Source organism: Capra hircus, chromosome 13 (assembly GCF_001704415.2).
Source record: "Capra hircus breed San Clemente chromosome 13, ASM170441v1, whole genome shotgun sequence".
NCBI classification, from domain to species: domain Eukaryota; kingdom Metazoa; phylum Chordata; class Mammalia; order Artiodactyla; family Bovidae; genus Capra; species Capra hircus.
Window position 1 is genome coordinate 54222631 of NC_030820.1, and position 16075 is coordinate 54238705.

Below are 16075 nucleotides of genomic sequence, written 5' to 3' on the forward strand. Positions count from 1 at the left end.
GGTCAGTGCATGTGGCCCCTGACCACAGGTGAGTCCTGGGCCCCTCAGGTTCCAGCTACACCCTCCCCATCACAGCCAGGACCCAGGCCAAGTCTGCAGCCTTCCTGGGCCAACTCTGAGGTCTGGGTCTTGCTCAGCAGGCAGCCCTGGGCTCAGCCAGACACCCCTATTACCCAGGGCTCCTCCCCAGGGGCAAGTGGCCAAGAACTGCTTCCTCTTCCAGCTGAGGGTGGACTCCAGTCAGAGGGCTGGAATCCAGCCTACTGTCCTGGAGAGCAGCTCCTGCTGGTTCAGTGGGCAGGGGGACAGCTGGCTGCAGCTGAGGACTGAGCACAGAACCACCCTTCCCCTCAGCACACACCTCCACAACTCAGTCAAAGGGGAAGCACAGCCCCACCCCAGGGCCGCGTGCTCCTCAGTCCTAGCCCAGTACCACAGTGCTTGCAAGTCCTGAGCCAGCCGCAGACTGGCTCAGTGTAAGAAGCCAGTGCAAGAAGAAGAGACTGAGAGCTCCAAATCCACTTGAGCCCCTCCCTTCCTGCACAGGGGCTGCACACAGAGCCTGGAGAGGCAGCACTGAGGATCCGCAACCAAGGCCCTGTGGCTGGTGTTTGATTTTTCAAGAATCTACACTTGAGAAACCTATACGCAGATCAGGAAGCAACATTTAGAACTGGACATGGAACAACAGACTGGTTCCAAATAGGAAAAGGAGTACGTCAAGGCTGTATATTGTCACCCTGCTTATTTAACTTACATGCAGAGTACATCATGAGAAACGCTGGACTGGAAGAAACACAAGCTGGAATCAAGATTGCCAGGAGAAATATCAATAATCTCAGATATGCAGATGACACCACCCTATGGCAGAAAGTGAAGAACTAAAGAGCCTCTTGATGAAAGTGAAGAGGAGAGTGAAAAAGTTGGCTTAAAGCTCAACATTCAGAAAACTAAGATCATGGCATCCAGTCCCATCACTTCATGGCAAATAGATGGGGAAACAGTGGAAACAGTGGCTGACTTTATTTTTCTGGGCTCCAAAATCACTGCAGATGGTGACTGGAGCCATGAAATTAAAAGACGCTTACTCCTTGGAAGAAAAGTTATGACCAACCTAGACAGCATATTAAAAAGCAGAGACATTACTTTGTCAACAAAGGTCCGTCTAGTCAAGGCTATGGTTTTTCCAGTAGTTATGTATGGATGTGAGAGTTGGACTATAAAGAAAGCTGAGTGCTGAAGAATTGATGCTTTTGAACTGTGGTGTTGGAGAAGACTCTTGAGAGTCCCTTGGACTACAAGGAGATCCAACCAGTCCATCCTAAAGGAGATCAGTCCTGGGTGTTCATTGGAAGGACTAATGTTAAAGCTGAAACTCCAATACTTTGGCCACCTCATGTGAAGAGCTGACTCATTTGAAAAGACCCTGATGCTGGGAAAGATTGAGGGCAGGAGGAGAAGGGGACAACAGAGGATGAGATGGTTGGATGGCATCACTGACTCAATGGACATGGTTTTGGGTGGACTCCAGGAGTTGGTGATGGACAGGGAGGCCTAGCGTGCTGCGGTTCATGGGGTTGCAAAGAGCTGGACATGACTGAGCAACTGAACTGAACTGAACACTGTCAGTGTACCCCTTAACCAGGAAATTAACACAAAGATTAGGGCATCTGTCAAAAGCCCTTGGAAAACCACGCTGGAGGGATTCTTCCCAATCTAGGGCACATGGTCACCACACGGGTGAAGCCCTATTGAAAACCTGCACAGCAACAACCCAGTGGGGTCAGTCAGCACAACCAACAGCAGGGCTGCAACCCAGGAACTTCACTTCATGGAGCAATCAGGTTGAAACCATAAAAAGAGAGTGTTTAAAGATTATAACCCAGAAGACAGTGAAATGACATTTCTCAAGTGTTGAAAGAGATAGCCATCAACCAGGAATTCTACAGCCAGCTAAACTATCACTATCGCCTCCCTGGCGAGCCAATGGTTGGCAGTCCGCCTGCCAAAGCAGGGGACACGGGTTCAATCCCTGTTCCGGAAGGACACATGCTGTGGGGCAACTCAGCCAGCATAGCAACTGCTGCGCCCGTGTGCCGTAGAGCCTGTGGTCTGGAACAAAAGAAGCCACCACAATGAGAAGCCCAAGTAGCACAAGTAAGAACAGACCCCACTTTCTGCAACTAGAGAGAGCTCCCAAGAAAGTACAAAGACCCAGCGCGGCCAAAAATAAAATGCTTTAAAACAAAAAGGAATCTTAAAAAAATAATAAAAATAAAAAGACCCCAGAGAGCTCCCTTGCTCCTCCCACATTACAAGGACACAGCCGGAAGACAGTTACCTATGAACTAGGGAGGGGGCCTCAGCTGCCTCCAGAACTGTAAGGAATAAGTCTCCATGGTTTATAAGCCACCCAGCCTCTGGCATTCTGTCAGCCTGAATAGACTAAGACACAACAGAAACAAAACATGTGACTTCCAAACCGAGGGGTGGAGAAGAATGACTGAGGGCTGGGCACAGACTGGGCAGGTAGTCGGCACTCAGAATGATGGTGGTAGAGAGGGCAGAGAGGAAGCAGGTGGGGGTGGAGGTGATGGTGGTAGAGGCTGAGGGGCAGAGACGAGCAGCTGGTAGGGCAGAGCCCTCGTGGAAGAGGCAGCAGACACAACGCAGGGAGGACACAACAGGCTGATGCTGCGGGGCATGGGTGAGCAAGGGGTGTTGGCGTTTGCGGTTCTGGGAGAGACATCCCACACGCTCTGCAGGGTGAGCAGAGCTCTGTTTATGCCCAGGTGCAGGTGAGTCAGGGCGGATGCCGACGCCCTCCCGGCAGGCATGGGCAGGCCTGCCTCCTCCGGGGCTGATCTGGCCGCCCAGCTGGCGCCCTAACCAACCATCACGAGTCCCACTTGGCACTTAATTTCCCAAAGCAACCAACTGTGTATGGGTTCAGCACCTGAAGCTGTGGGCAGGAATCCTCGCCCAGGGCCACACTGAGGCTGCATGGGCCACACAGGTCCTGGGGGCTTGCACCAGTCTGATCGTACCCCTCCCCCTGCAGACCCATCAGCCATGCCTGAGGAGGTCTAGGGTTCACCTCTTGGTGTTTTTTGACTATGAGAACAGGGGTGAGCTTCTGCACTGTCTGGGCTTCATCCACCTCCCTATCAACTAGGATGTGGACACACCGATAAATCCCAGAACTGAGGGGGCTGCACGATTTCAAGGCGAGGGAAGCAGCAGGAGGAGGTGGCTGGCAGGGGGTGGGGGCTGCAGGAGCCTGGCCTCAGGCTCCCTTGGCAGGCTCTGCTGCCTCTTCCAGCACCGCCTGTCCAGCCCTGGACCTGCTTTACGTCCCAGAGCCCTCAGCCCTGCCAGGACCCCTTGCTGGGCACAGGCCTCCCATTTCCTGCCTGCCCAGAACAGGGGCTGCTGGGGTGGGGCGGAGAGCCCACCTGTGCCTCTGGAGCAGGAACACAGCCTAGCATGTGTTAACTCCACACACAGCTGCTGATGGATGGGAGAGAGAGAGGGAGGGAGGTAAGAGGGAAGGGAAAAGGAGGGAGGGAGGCGTGAACACACGGATGAATCCACTGCCGAGCCCGGAGGAGAGCTGGCCTAGTGCCAGGCTCCAGCTGATAATTTAGCTGAGTGCTCACTGCTGAATTCACGGCGCTGGAGCCACTTAGGCACACAGCACCAGTGGCAGCTTGTTAAAGACGCAGGTTCCTGAGCCCTGCCTTACTGGCTGAGCTCAGAGCCTCTGCTGAGCGTGTCAGAGTGGGGTCTCTGGGCTTCGCCTCTGCCCCTGCATGTGTCGAGGATGGAGGTCAGGGTGGGGCGGCAGGGAGTGTATAATCTGTGTCCTCAAGGAAGGTGGGAGAGCTCCTCCCACCCCAGAGGGCAGGAACATGCAGCCTCAGGCAATTACCTCCCTCAGACTCCCCTGGGGTTTCCACCAGAGGGGCAGCTGGGTCACAGGTCCAGGTAAGGCTCCACCTCTGTGGGCAGCAGGGCAGAGAGGCCCAAGCCAGACACTAAGCCCTGCCCTTCTACCTCACTGTGCACATAGGGAAACTGAGGCCATGGGGAAACGAGGGGCGAGGGGCCAGTGTAGGGGCGATGAAACCAGGCCTCCTCTCCCTCAGGTTGAGCACAAAATGGGGGGATGAGCAGGGAGCTGCAGGTCTCACCTGAAGGGGTCTGTGGGATCTTTGGCATCACAGACATCCGCATGCCCGTGGCAGACACAGCGGCCGCCGATGCTGATGTCCTTGATACTGTAATAGTACTGTGCAGGGCCCGCAACGTAAGCGCGAGGCTTCCCACTCCTGCCCCGAGCCCAGGTGGCCCCGCCCACAGCAGCCCCAGTCCCCGTGGCCCCGCCCACAGCAGCCCCAGCCCCACGGGGCCCCGCCCACACCTAACCCCGCAGCCCCGCCTGCCCGCCCCCTCACCCGGCGGGTGACCGTGGGGTCCCGCAGCGCCTTGCCCATGAGGTGGCCCAGCAGCGTGTTGGTGCGCAGGAAGCGCAGGCGGATGTTGGTGGCTTTGGTGAAGTCACGCAGCAGCGGCGAGTAGGAGAAGTTCATAGCACCTGGGCGGCCGTTCACCAGGGACACCACGATCTGAAGATGGACGCAGATCAGGCGGGGGCATGGTGCTGGCACTGACCACCAGGCCGCATGCCCCGCGCCGTCTCGCTCGGCCCACCTCGCCGTTCTCCAGAGGCACGATCCGCGAGTACTCCGTGCTGCAGATGACATCGTCGTCCTGCGTGATGCGCTCCAGCGTCCTTGGCCCGAACCGTTCCAGGCAGTCCCTCTTGGAGGCTGCGGGAATGCCGAGGGTGAGCGCTCGGCGCCCTGGGGAAGTCCTGGGAGAAGGCAGTGCCCTGCTGCCCTGAGCGCCCTGTCTTCCCGGAGCCCCATGGCCTCAGCCAGGAGGAAGCATCAACCGGAATGCAGGATGGCGGCCCACCCTCGGGGTTTCGTTGAACAGAGCGTGGAGCACATCGCAGCTTCCTCCAGAGGGCGCGTCAGGACCCAGGGTGCCCCTGCCCGGAGGCTCTGAACTTGCCCAACCTTGACGAGCTGACCGTCCAGGCCTTTGCCTTTCTCTCTGCAGAGTGTCCCCTTGTGTGTCCCTCCCCAATCCCACCCTTGGGGCACCCATCCTGACTGTCCCTCCCAGGGCTGCCCTGCACTCACTCTTGGGCTTTGGAGCTTGAAAGGGACACAAGTTCCAGGACCACCCAATTGGAGCTGCACGGACATGACTGGTCAGGGTGGCAAGTGGCAGGGCCAACCAGTGAGCAGGGGCACAGGGCTCCCGTGCTCTCCTGATGGGGCTGCTAAGTTGGTGGCCTTTGCCACCTCCGGAGTTGCTGGAGCATAAGGCCAGTCCACAGCGAACTAGGAGATGGACCCAGCAGTGCCATGTCAGGGACGCAAGGCACTGAACCCCCACCTGCCTTCAGGAATATGCACCCCACAGCCTGGCCCACCTAGAAGCCGGGCGTGAGGGCAGGCCTGGTATCCAGAGGCCTTGAGAGCACAGTACTGGCAGCCCACTCACCCAGGGTATCCCCTCTTGCCCGCCCCTCATTCCGGGAGACTCACATGCAAAGTACTGCCAGGGCTGGTAGGTATGGCCAAAGTCTGTGGACCGCTCCAGCACCCAGAGGTCTGGCCGAGGGGAATTGGCAAACTTGATGAGCACGTAGGCCACATGGAAAACCTGCCGGATGGTGGGTGAACACCCCTGAGACCCCTTCCATGCCATGTGGGGCCCCCAAACACCTGGAGGGCCGCCCCCACCCTGTGAGGTGAGGTTCCAGGGGATATCTGTGGGCTTGCCCTCAGGGGCCAGACACACCCAGGTGAGAGGGCCAGCTGGCTCAGGGAGCAGCCCCTCGGCTTACAGGCCAGCCCAGAGCCACTGAGACCTGCAACAGGGACATAGAGATGACCAGCAGAACCCAGCATTTCTGGAGGGCTCCCCTCTTGGGCCTGAGGGTGACTTAGGGCTCAGACGCACCCCCTCCCCAGTCCCACCCCAGCTGAGGCTGCATACAAGCCTGATGGGGGCTGAAGTCAGACAGGGCCCACATGCAGGCAGCCTGTCTACAGGGCCCAGGCAGTGGGGCTGGGCAAAGTGATGGCAGAAGCTCATCCCACTGTCCCCAGAGCTCTGGTGGCTGGCCTGGGAAGGTGGCCAGGTGATGTCCCAAGCTCCCAGGAGCCTGGCCTCCTTGTACAGCAGGCCAATGAACCCCTCCCCAGGATGGGGGCCCCTGTCACAGTCATCCTGGTGACCCCATCATCCTCAGAGCCAACTCAGGACCTGCCCGTCTCACCCACTGACCGGCCACAGGGGCAGGCAGCGAGGATCCACCAGGGCCCAGCCTCTGCCTGTCACTGACACAAGGCCACTGGCACAGGCTTGTGTGCAGCCTCAGAGGAGAGACAGACAAACAGGCCCTCCCAAAGCTGGGCCAGGGAGACCCTGCCAACCCAGGAGTCAGCAGTTGGAGCTCTGCTGGGCCAAGCTGTTAGGGCAGCACCTGGCCAGGGGGACAGGGGAGGCTGTTCATCCAGAGGCACCCAGAACCCCCCAAGGTCCCGCCAGGTGACCCAGGCTGACCTCTACTGTTCTGTCCCTGGGTTTCGATCTGATCTCACTCCTCTGTCTCTCTCCTCTGGGCCAGAGGTCAGCATCCCTGGATATCCCCCTGTCCCATGCCCCAGACCTCAGCTTAGAGGGCCAATGACCCCTCCTCCTCCCCCACATCTGCCCCAAAGCCAAAGATGAGGCACCATTTTCTGAGCTGCTCTCTATGGGCAAAGTCTGGGCTCCAAGGAGACCTGGGCAGGGCCAGTGGAGAGCCCGATGCCCAGTCTGTACATGAGGAGAGCTGAGGCCCTAGATGAAGGGCAGAGACACAGCTAGTGAGCACCCCACCCATGGACGATGCCCTCCCCACCCCTCGGGGCCCTCCGTCACACCCCCATGCCAGACCTGCTCACAGGTGGGCTCTGAACTGCTCACCAGCCTCAAGGGCAACGTTGCACCTCAGGCCACTCACTGTCCCCTCAGTGAGGCCCTGCCCAGCCCAGGGGAACAGGCCCCTTCCTGTGTCCACTGCTCTGGAACCAGCTGGTCTGTCAGTCAGCCAGGCCCCAAGCCTAGGGACAGAGCAGGGGTCCTCTCCAGGGCTGCCCAATGCCCACAGTCACCCCCTCCCCTGATCAGCCTGAAGCTGCTGTCTTGGACAGTGAGGGGACCACGGACCCCTCAGGGCCCAGCCCACAGGAGACCAGGCGCCTAGAATCCAGGCGTGGGGGGTGGGGCAGGGGGCCTGGGTTGTGAGGTCCCAGGACCCTGAGACACGCCCATTCCTAACCCTGCCCTTCCGGGAAGGCCTGGCTTTTGCAGGGAGAGGCCTTTCCCCGGGCGTGTGTAGGGGGGTGAGGGCCTATTCACCCATTGCCAGGCCTTGAGGTCATCTTCCACTTGGCCCTGCCCAGTCAGGGGAAGGGCTCAAGCCTCTAGGGGTACAGACCCTACACTTGGGAGGCACCTTGGCCAGCCCCTCAGGCATTCCAGGAAGCCCTGGGGACCGCAAATGGCCCCTGTGCCAGGAGGGATCTTTGTGAGGAAGGGGGACACGGCAAGAGTGGGGGGTCTCAGTGTGCACTGGACTTGGACATAGGCTGTTTTGGGGGCGGCAGCATGGCTGCCACAGAAAGCCCCCAGAGAGATTAAAGCCTTGCTCCAAGCCCTGTGGGGCCCACCCCCGCCTTTCCCTGAGCGAGGCCACCAGGCTGCACCCTCCGTGGCCAGCTTGGTCCCTCCCCCAGGTCGGCGGGCTGCACACATTTTTCCCAGCTGAGAGCACTTGCACAAATATTGACTCGAAGATGCTAATCAGGCAGGACAGGGGCAGCATGAAAACTAACCGCCCCCCCCCCGACCCCGCGCAAGGCCCAGCCCTCTGGGTGCGCTCTAAGGAAGACCCCTGCCTTCTGTCCATCTGTCCACCTGGTTGTCTCACTGTCACAGCAGGCTGGAGGGACGGGACGGCATATGTTCAGCTTGCCCATCTGTCCCCAGTCTGGTTCGGGGAGCCGCACAGCCGCCCCAGGCATGACCCGGAGCGAGTGTAGACCCCTGGCCTCCCTGGACACAGCCCTCCCCATGCCGTCCCCACCCGCTCCACTCTGCTCAGTTGCCAGCTCCCCTGACCTTTCCTGCTGCTACAGAGCTCTGCGCAAAAGGAAAAAAGTCTTTTAAAGCAAAAGCCAAACAAAAGCCTCCTGAGTTATTTTTAAAAATCTGGCTATTCTGGGGCAGGCACGTCTCCAGGACAGCAGCCGGACCCGCCTCTTGGCCACAGCCCCCCCCACCCAGCCTGACCTCGGAGGGCCAGGCTTGCCAGGAGGGGGTCTGCCCTGTGACTGCTGCCTGGAGAGGGTGGCGGAGCCTGGAGAGCCTGGGTGCATCCCAGGCCTCAGTGGCTAGATGGTTCAGGGTGGGCAGGGAGTAGTGGGACAAACACAGCAGAGGTCAGAGGCCAGGGGTCAGGGTGCAAGACCTGAAGAAAGGTTGTGAAGGCTCGGAGAGTCTCCAAAGAGAAGAGGCCACCTGTTCCTGCAGGCGATTAGAGGTCACCCAGAGCCACACCAGAGGCAGAGACTGGGGGGTGGGGAGGCAAACAAGGGATGGGCTGGAGTCAGAAGACACAGGGAGGGCTAGAGAGGAAGCTGCTGCTGCAGACCCCCAGGGGGTCTCCTTAGCCCCAGGGACAGGGGTGCAGGAGGGGACAGCAGGCAGGAAGCCTCCTGGGCTCAGGCACCCATGTACCAAGGACAGGGCTGATGCTGGAGCCTCTGGAAGCACAAGGTCATCAGGGCCAGCATACTCCACCTTTGCCCCAAGCCAGGCCCTGTGCCCCTGTCCTGGGTAGGGAGCACCCTGCCCCCACCCGCTGGGCCACCAGCATGAATCACCAGGCAGCCTGTGACTCAGCCTGACCCCACAGGAAGCAGGGCCCCATGCTGATTCCCAGGGATGGGCCAGGGTCCCAGCCGGGCCGGGTGGGGCAGGAAGCCCCTCCTAGACCAGGCGTCCGGACCAGCCCCCACTTTGTTCCCAGGGGCACCCAGACCTCCTGGACCACCACCCCAGGCTGTTGGACTGGCCTCAGGGCCCTGTGTGCTGAATCTAGTTGAGCTAGCACCCCGGGTTTGCCCTCTCCCCGAGACCCCATCTGGAAACCTTGATAAACATAAATGCCACAGCAGGAGGTGGGGAGTGGGGTAGCCTAGTGGGAATGTCGACTCAGGTCCCCAGCTGGGTAAATAAGAATGGCCATCCACACAACACACAATGGGGAGCTGAAAACAGGCCACACATGGCTGCCACTCCAGGAGTGGGAAAGCCAGTGCTGGAAAGAAAAATAAAACCTGGAAATATAGAGTGGGCAGGCAGAGGCCCCAGGAGCCCTGACTCTGTGGGGCCAGGTACCCAACACACCGGTGTGTAGAGTGGAGCAAGTAGGGGGATTTTCAGCAATTGGGCAATCTGACAGCTCTATAGGAGCTCATCAGCCAGATGAAGGGCAAACACTTGTGTGGCCCAGCACCTCAATGGAGCTGGGCTTGGGAGGGAGTTCAGACACCACCCCCCAACCCATATGCTGTCTTGGGACCCCTGCCTTGAAGGGAGGGGTTTCAGGCCCACCCCACCCCCACCAGAGCTCCTGTCTCTGCACACCACCACCACCCCCACAGCCTGGCCCAGGTCAGGCCAGATGGCCAGCCTCAGGCCATAGGAAGTGGAGTTTATCCCAAGAGGACCCCGACACCCAAACAGTTTATAGACTTCAGTGTGAGCTGTGTTGCTGAAAGCCAATGCCACAGCGTTTGTTTAAAAACAGACAGAAGAAAAGAGCCTAGGGAGCTCAGTATGAGGAGGCCGGAGTGTTGCTGCGTGCCATGATGGCTGGGGAGAGTGGCAGCAGGGGCGGAGGACAAATGGCCCCCAGTCCCAGCCCCCGGCAGCCCCTCTGGCCCTGCGTCCTTCAAGCCAAGGGACAAGCTGAGCAGGGTCTCCCAGTTCCCACAAGGAGAGAAGGGACCCCTGCTGGCCTGACGACTCACCGTGGGGAGGCTGTCCCAGACCCCCACGCTCTCACCCCGCCCAGGGAGCCCATCCCAAGGGGCTGTGTCTGGTCCAGACCCCCCCGCACCTGTAACCAGAGGCTGGCCGGTCTCAGCCACACGTCCGGTCACTTCCCTTGAGCAACCCCGCTGACCCTCCTGGGGCGCTGCCCACATGGCTGAGAGCCCAGCTGGGCTTGGCCAGCCAGGCCAGTGACCGTGACCTCATAACCCAGCAGGCCAGGCTGCCTGCCTAGGGAGCCCTGGACTGACCAGCTCAGAGGGGTACAGCCCGGGACCAGGGTGGGCAGGGTAGAGTTGCATGGGGTGTCCTGACCACAAAGCAGCCAGCACGTCTGGGGCCCTCATGAGCAGCAAGGCCCAGGCACGTGCTCACAGCCCACGTCCAGAGGAGGGCCCGAGGCACAGTCGGCCCAGCCTTTCCTCCACACTGGTGCTCCAACCCCGCTGTGGTAGGGGTGGGGGGTGCAGCTGGTGCCCTCCTTGCCTCCCCACTGTTCCTCAGGGAGGGCAGACCCCTCATCAACAGTCAGTCCCCCAACCAACACTTTTGGCCTCCCACTCAACCCCCCAGCCTACACCCAACTGCCAGCCCAGACCCCCCTCCATTATACCCGTCCACCTGGTCTCCAGTCTCCTCCCCTCCAGGCCTGGCCTTTCAGGGCTGGGACAAAGGGCCATCCCACCCAGGGCGCAAGCAGAGAACAGAGCCCACAGCTGGAAGGGGACCTCTATTCCTCGCCTGCCTCTGCATCTGAGGAGTGAGGGCTGAGCCCACAGGTGGGGGTTGCTGGGGAGAGGCCCTCCCCAACGGCTGGGCCACCAGGGGGCGTCTGGAGAGGGAGGGGACTCCCCCCAGAACCAGCCCTTACTCACCCTGCCCAGCTCCCTAAGACCCCCTGGGAACACAGAGGTGAGGCTCAGAACAGGGAGCCTGAGGCAGGCAAGAGGGGGAGAAAGGAGATAGCAAGAACCCGTTGGCCCCTGGAGGACCCCCAGGCAGGCCACTACTGGGACTCAGGACAGTGGCCCCTTGGTCTCCAGCCAGAGACCCTCTCAGGCTTGCATCTGACAGGCTCAGCCCCACAGACTGTCCTCTCAGATCTGGGGTCCTGGCCAAGGTCAGCAGGGCAGGAGTGGAGGCCTGGACCTCTCCACGCCCTTCTTGGCCAGGCCCTCACTCCTGGGGCCTTTTCTCCATCAGCAAAATGGGGGGAGTGCAGTAACCCCTGCCCCATCCTGGGGAAGGTCAGAGGCGATGAGGAGACAGGGAGAAGACTCCTCGAGGCCCCAGGACAGACGGACGCTACAGGGACCAGGCCTCACCAGCCGCAGCCCCACCCCCAGGGTGAGGAGGAAGAGAAGCTGCCAGCGGTCCTCCCTGGCCTCCCAGGGCAGGAAGTCCTCCTGATGCCCAGGGCCAGCTGCCCTGCCCCCACCCGCTTTCCTGGGGCATCCGCTTCACATCCCAGAACAAAGGCCCCTGGCAGCCGCCACATGGGGAGGGCCCAACCTCACTGCCCATTCACTGCCTCCCGACAGAAGACCCAGCCCCACCCCAGGGGGACCTGTGCCCCAAAGGAAGGCCCAGTCCCCAAGCCAGGGAACCCCCAGGCCCCTCCCACTGGCCTCTCTCCCCCTGCACAGCCAGTGTGCTTGGAGGGTCCTGCCCAGGACACCCTCAGTCTGGCTGCAGGCCAGCTGCTCCCGTGACCAGATTGGGGGCACTTGAGGAGGTAGATCCCAGGGTCGCTGTGAGGGCGCCTCCAAAACGCCTTCCCCCAGCACTCCAGCCTGTGCCCCCTCCATCCTCCAGAGCCCCCATTTCCTACCCCCGTGGACACCTCTGCCCATGAGGAGCCTGGTCTCTGTCCCCAACCCCCACGAGCAGGGCATGCCGAAGGGACCCAGTCATCACGCAATGAATTGGGGAGGAAGAAGCAACAAGCTCCTTTTCCTAAAGGGAATATGGTGAATGCGGCAGTCATCTCTGGAATTCCACCGTGGCTCAGGAACATGCCCAGGAAAGGGTTTTCTCTCGTCACGGAGCTGGACACTGGGTGCTTCCACTCCACCCAACTCCAAAGCACACAACTGGGCACGTCCTAGGCTCCCCTGCCCCCGCCCCAACCAAGGCTGGCATCCCCTTAACCAAGACGGGGGCTTCCATAAGTCATAAAAAGGAGAAGGAAGAAGGGAGGAGTGGGGACATGAGAAGAGCAAAGGGTTGGCGGGTAGATGGATGTTAGGTGGATGGGCTGGTGGGTGGGTGGGTAGATGGATGGGTTGGGAGGGTGGCAAAAAGAGAGGATGGGGGAGAGAGAGGGGAAGAGCAGTGGGCGGGTGGGAGAGTCGATCTCCCCCCAAGCAGGGCTGGAAACGGTCGCTTTTCCATTTGTGTCGTTTTAACATTTGGGGAAACCGAGTCTTGGTGGGCAAGACACACATAGAATGAAACCCTGGCCCAGCGCAGGCCCAGTCTGCAGGGCAAATGTCCCGCCTGCCTCTGCATCCCTGTCTCACATAGATAGACACTGAGGCGCAGGGGGCCACAAAGACGGGGCGGGGGTGGGGTGGTGTGAGCACTGTCCGAGCTCCCCCTTGCCCCCACCCACCGCACCTCAGGAGGGCACTGTGCCCACCTGCTTCGGGAGGCCAGATCACTGTGTGCCCAGAGAGCACCCCTGCCCTGCCCCAGCCTGGCCAGGCTTGTCCACAGAGGAGGAGGGGCGAGAAGGACCCAGCGGCTCAGCACAAGCTCCCCTGCTGACCCCGGGGCAGGGGCAGAGTCCATGTCCCCCTCTCCCTCCCTGGCACCCCCTCTAGGGCAGTGCCAGAGACAGGGGCACCCTGGGGCACACAGGGTCGCTGAGGTCCCTCTCATGCTCCCAGTGGAAGGGAAGAGAGCACAGGTGTGGTGGAGGCCCAGTGAGCTGAAGAGCAGTGGGCCTGGCGCCCCCCAGACCTGGGCCAGACAGCACTGGCAGCCCAGGGGCCTCCTGCAGGGCCTGGGAAGGGAGCCCCTTCCAGGGCCTAAAGCTAACCCCACCCCTCCATTCCCCTGGAACTCCCAAGCCACTTCCTGGGACTCAAACCCATTCCCCTCACTACCCCCTGCCCACCAGGCCTCCAGGTGAGGGCAGGAGGCAACCAACACTGCCCACTAAACCCGCCTGCAGGGCCTGCCTCCCACCCAGACAGGCTTCCAGGAGATGTGTCCCCGCCTCTCCTGGGATGCCCTCAAGGTGACAGCAGGAAGGAGCCCCAGTGAGGAGCAGAGACCCACCAGGTCACGCACCAGGATGCTGGCTAAGCCGGCCTGGACTCAGGCCCCTGCGCTCATGGTCCAGTACTCCTTCCCCAGTCCCTGTGACCAGGGAAGGGGTGAGCGTGGGGTCAAGCAGGATCAACCCTGAGCCTGATGCCCAGGCAGGCCCAGAGCTGGCTGCTTCTGGGCTCAGCCTCATCGACCTGCCACCCCTGCCCCGCTCCACCCAAGGAGGTGATGGGACTGCTAGCCCATTTCCCAAGCCAGGATTCCAAGGCCAGACACCTAACAATGTCATGTGGAGAGTGGGACACAGCCTGTGAGCCTGAACCAGCCCAGATCCACCAAAGGGGGAAATGCCTGACACCCTCCTGCCCGCCTGGCTGGGAGTGGGGGAGACCTAACCCTTGGGTGGCCCCCGAAGCACAGGTATCCTAGGAATGTCCACTTCCGCTGGCCTGTGCATTCCTGCAGCCCCTCCCACTCCCCAGCAGGCCAGGCTCCCTGTGGAGGAATTCCTCTGAGTAAACACCAGGGCGCTTGGCCAGGGATACAGGGCCCACAGCCTTCAGCCCCACCTCCGTGTCAGCCCCCCAGTGCCCCTCACCCTAATTCTCCATGTGACCTCTGGGAAGCCCCCCCATCTGGCCTCCTGCCTTGCTGTGAACCATGAGGATGCTGAGAAAACAACAGAAGGTGCCCACTGCCACTCCTGTGTCCGTGCTGAGCTTGCTACAAGCAGTCCATCCGTGCCCAGTCCAGCCCAGCCTCCCAGCCCACTCTAGGTGGAGACCCCGCCTTCCAGTCCATGCCCCAAGGGGAGCCCTTCGGCCAGAGACACAGGGTGGGGCTGCGGCAGAAGCAACAGGGACTGTACCTGGCCCAGGTCCAGGGTGACGTTGACCTCGTTGTACTCCAGGCCCCGGGACAATGGTGGGCTCTGCCACCAGCGCTCCGTGCCATCAATGGCATTGCTCACGGGGTGAGCCCTGTTGCTGCTGGCAGCCGTGCAGATGTCGCAGTACTGGCCCTGTGGGGGAGAGGTGGTCAGATGGCCAAGGAGTGCTGTGACCTTTTGCCTCTCTGGTCACTCCCACCCCTGCCCATGGGGCCCACCCCTAGCCTGCAGGGCCTTGTCTGCCTTTCACTCTTTCACTTGGCAAACACACACTGGGTGCCAACACAGCTCATGTGAGAGACGATCACACCTGCCATAGAGGAAACAGGAGAGCGGGTCGGGGAGGGGCACCCAGTGCAGGTGGGGAAATCATGGTAGGCCTCTCTGAGGAGGTGGCATCCAAGTCCTACACCATAAGAGAGGGTATGCTCCAGGCAGAAGGGCTGGCTGTGCAAAGGCCCTGGGGCAGGAAGAGCAAACTAGGAGTAAACAGCAAGAAGGCCAGTGTAACTGGAGCTGAAGGGCAAAGGGCTGGCTAAGGGGCAAGTCACATGTCATTCCCCCCCACAAAACTGGCCACTGCAGGGGGCTTTAGAAGGGCTGGCACAGGATGGGGCCCAGTGGAAACCTAAAGAGGGAGGAAGGTGGGGCTACAGTCAGAAGGCCCAGGCCCAGTGTGTGCCCCTCCCCACCTCTACCAGCCCATCCCTCAAACCTCCCTGCCAGGCTCTCACCCGAAGCCATGGAGCAGGGTCTCCAGGGAGGCAGCCTGTGGGGAGGCCCCAGAGGGCAGGCACGTGGGCAGCCGGCAGACGAGGCCGGGACCTGCTGGCTCTGCCATTTCCGAGCTCTGGGACCTGGCCAGATCCTAGCAGCGGCTGAGCCTCACTGCCCTGTCTGAAGAGTGGGCGTAATGCTGGCACCTGCTGCAGCCACTGCAGGATTAATGGATCCCACGTGGGCCCCGGCAGCTGCTTCTGTCACGGTCCAGCCACCTGCCGGGGCCCTGTCCTCTGGCGGGGGACACAGGGGCTCCCAGCGCCATCCCGGCCTGCTGTCCCCATGGGGTAGGAGCAGGTGCTGGAAGCCCAGGCTGGGGTAGGGGGCAGCGCTGGGCCCTGGCTGCTGGCCCAGCGGAGGCCCAACCCCCCAGCCCAGAGGAAACCAGACCTGCTCTCCCTTCGCACACAAAGGCGGCCCTCGGAGACTTGGCACTGATTGAGGCCCAGAGAGGCCGCGTCTGGGAAATGTGGCCGCTCCACCCCTCCCAGCCTCCCAGGGGGCCAGACCTCCTCCTAGGAGTTGGGAGCGTGGGAGATGCCCTGTCCCCACTCCCAGGCCTGGCAGCCTGAGAGCTCCCAGCCTCCACCCACGCAAGGTGTGCCCCTGCCTCCCCTGGACACACAGGTTCACGGCTTCCACCGTGTGCCCAGGACAGCGAGACCAAGAGGCGGCAGCCTGGGCGCCAAGCCGCCAAGCAGCAGGACCCCCTATGTTGCGTGCTTGGGGAGACCCCCCTCTACCCTCTCCCTATGGCCCTGGAACCCTGATCTCCAGATCAGCTGTCACTCCTTAGCAGGGCCCCATTGCGTAGGACCACCCAAGAAGCTGACCTGACACCCGCCACCCCCCACCACTCTGCTTTATTTATTCTGTCGCATGAGGCTGTTGGCGATTCTTCATTTACTGCCTCCCTGGGCAGAGGGGGCAAGGGGGCGGGGTGCA

At 61.1% G+C, this 16075-nt stretch overlaps 1 protein-coding gene across 1 annotated transcript in view; it reads right to left on the reverse strand.

Moving 5' to 3' along the window:
* The window catches only part of LAMA5 (laminin subunit alpha 5), a gene marked incomplete at both ends in the record, with an annotated part of 38044 nt that extends 23562 nt beyond the window's left edge, over positions 1-14482 (reverse strand). Inside the window, 5 exon segments of the mRNA XM_018057585.1 lie at positions 4194-4291; positions 4458-4628; positions 4714-4832; positions 5622-5739; positions 14330-14482. Coding sequence (XP_017913074.1) covers positions 4194-4291; positions 4458-4628; positions 4714-4832; positions 5622-5739; positions 14330-14482 — 659 coding nt within the window.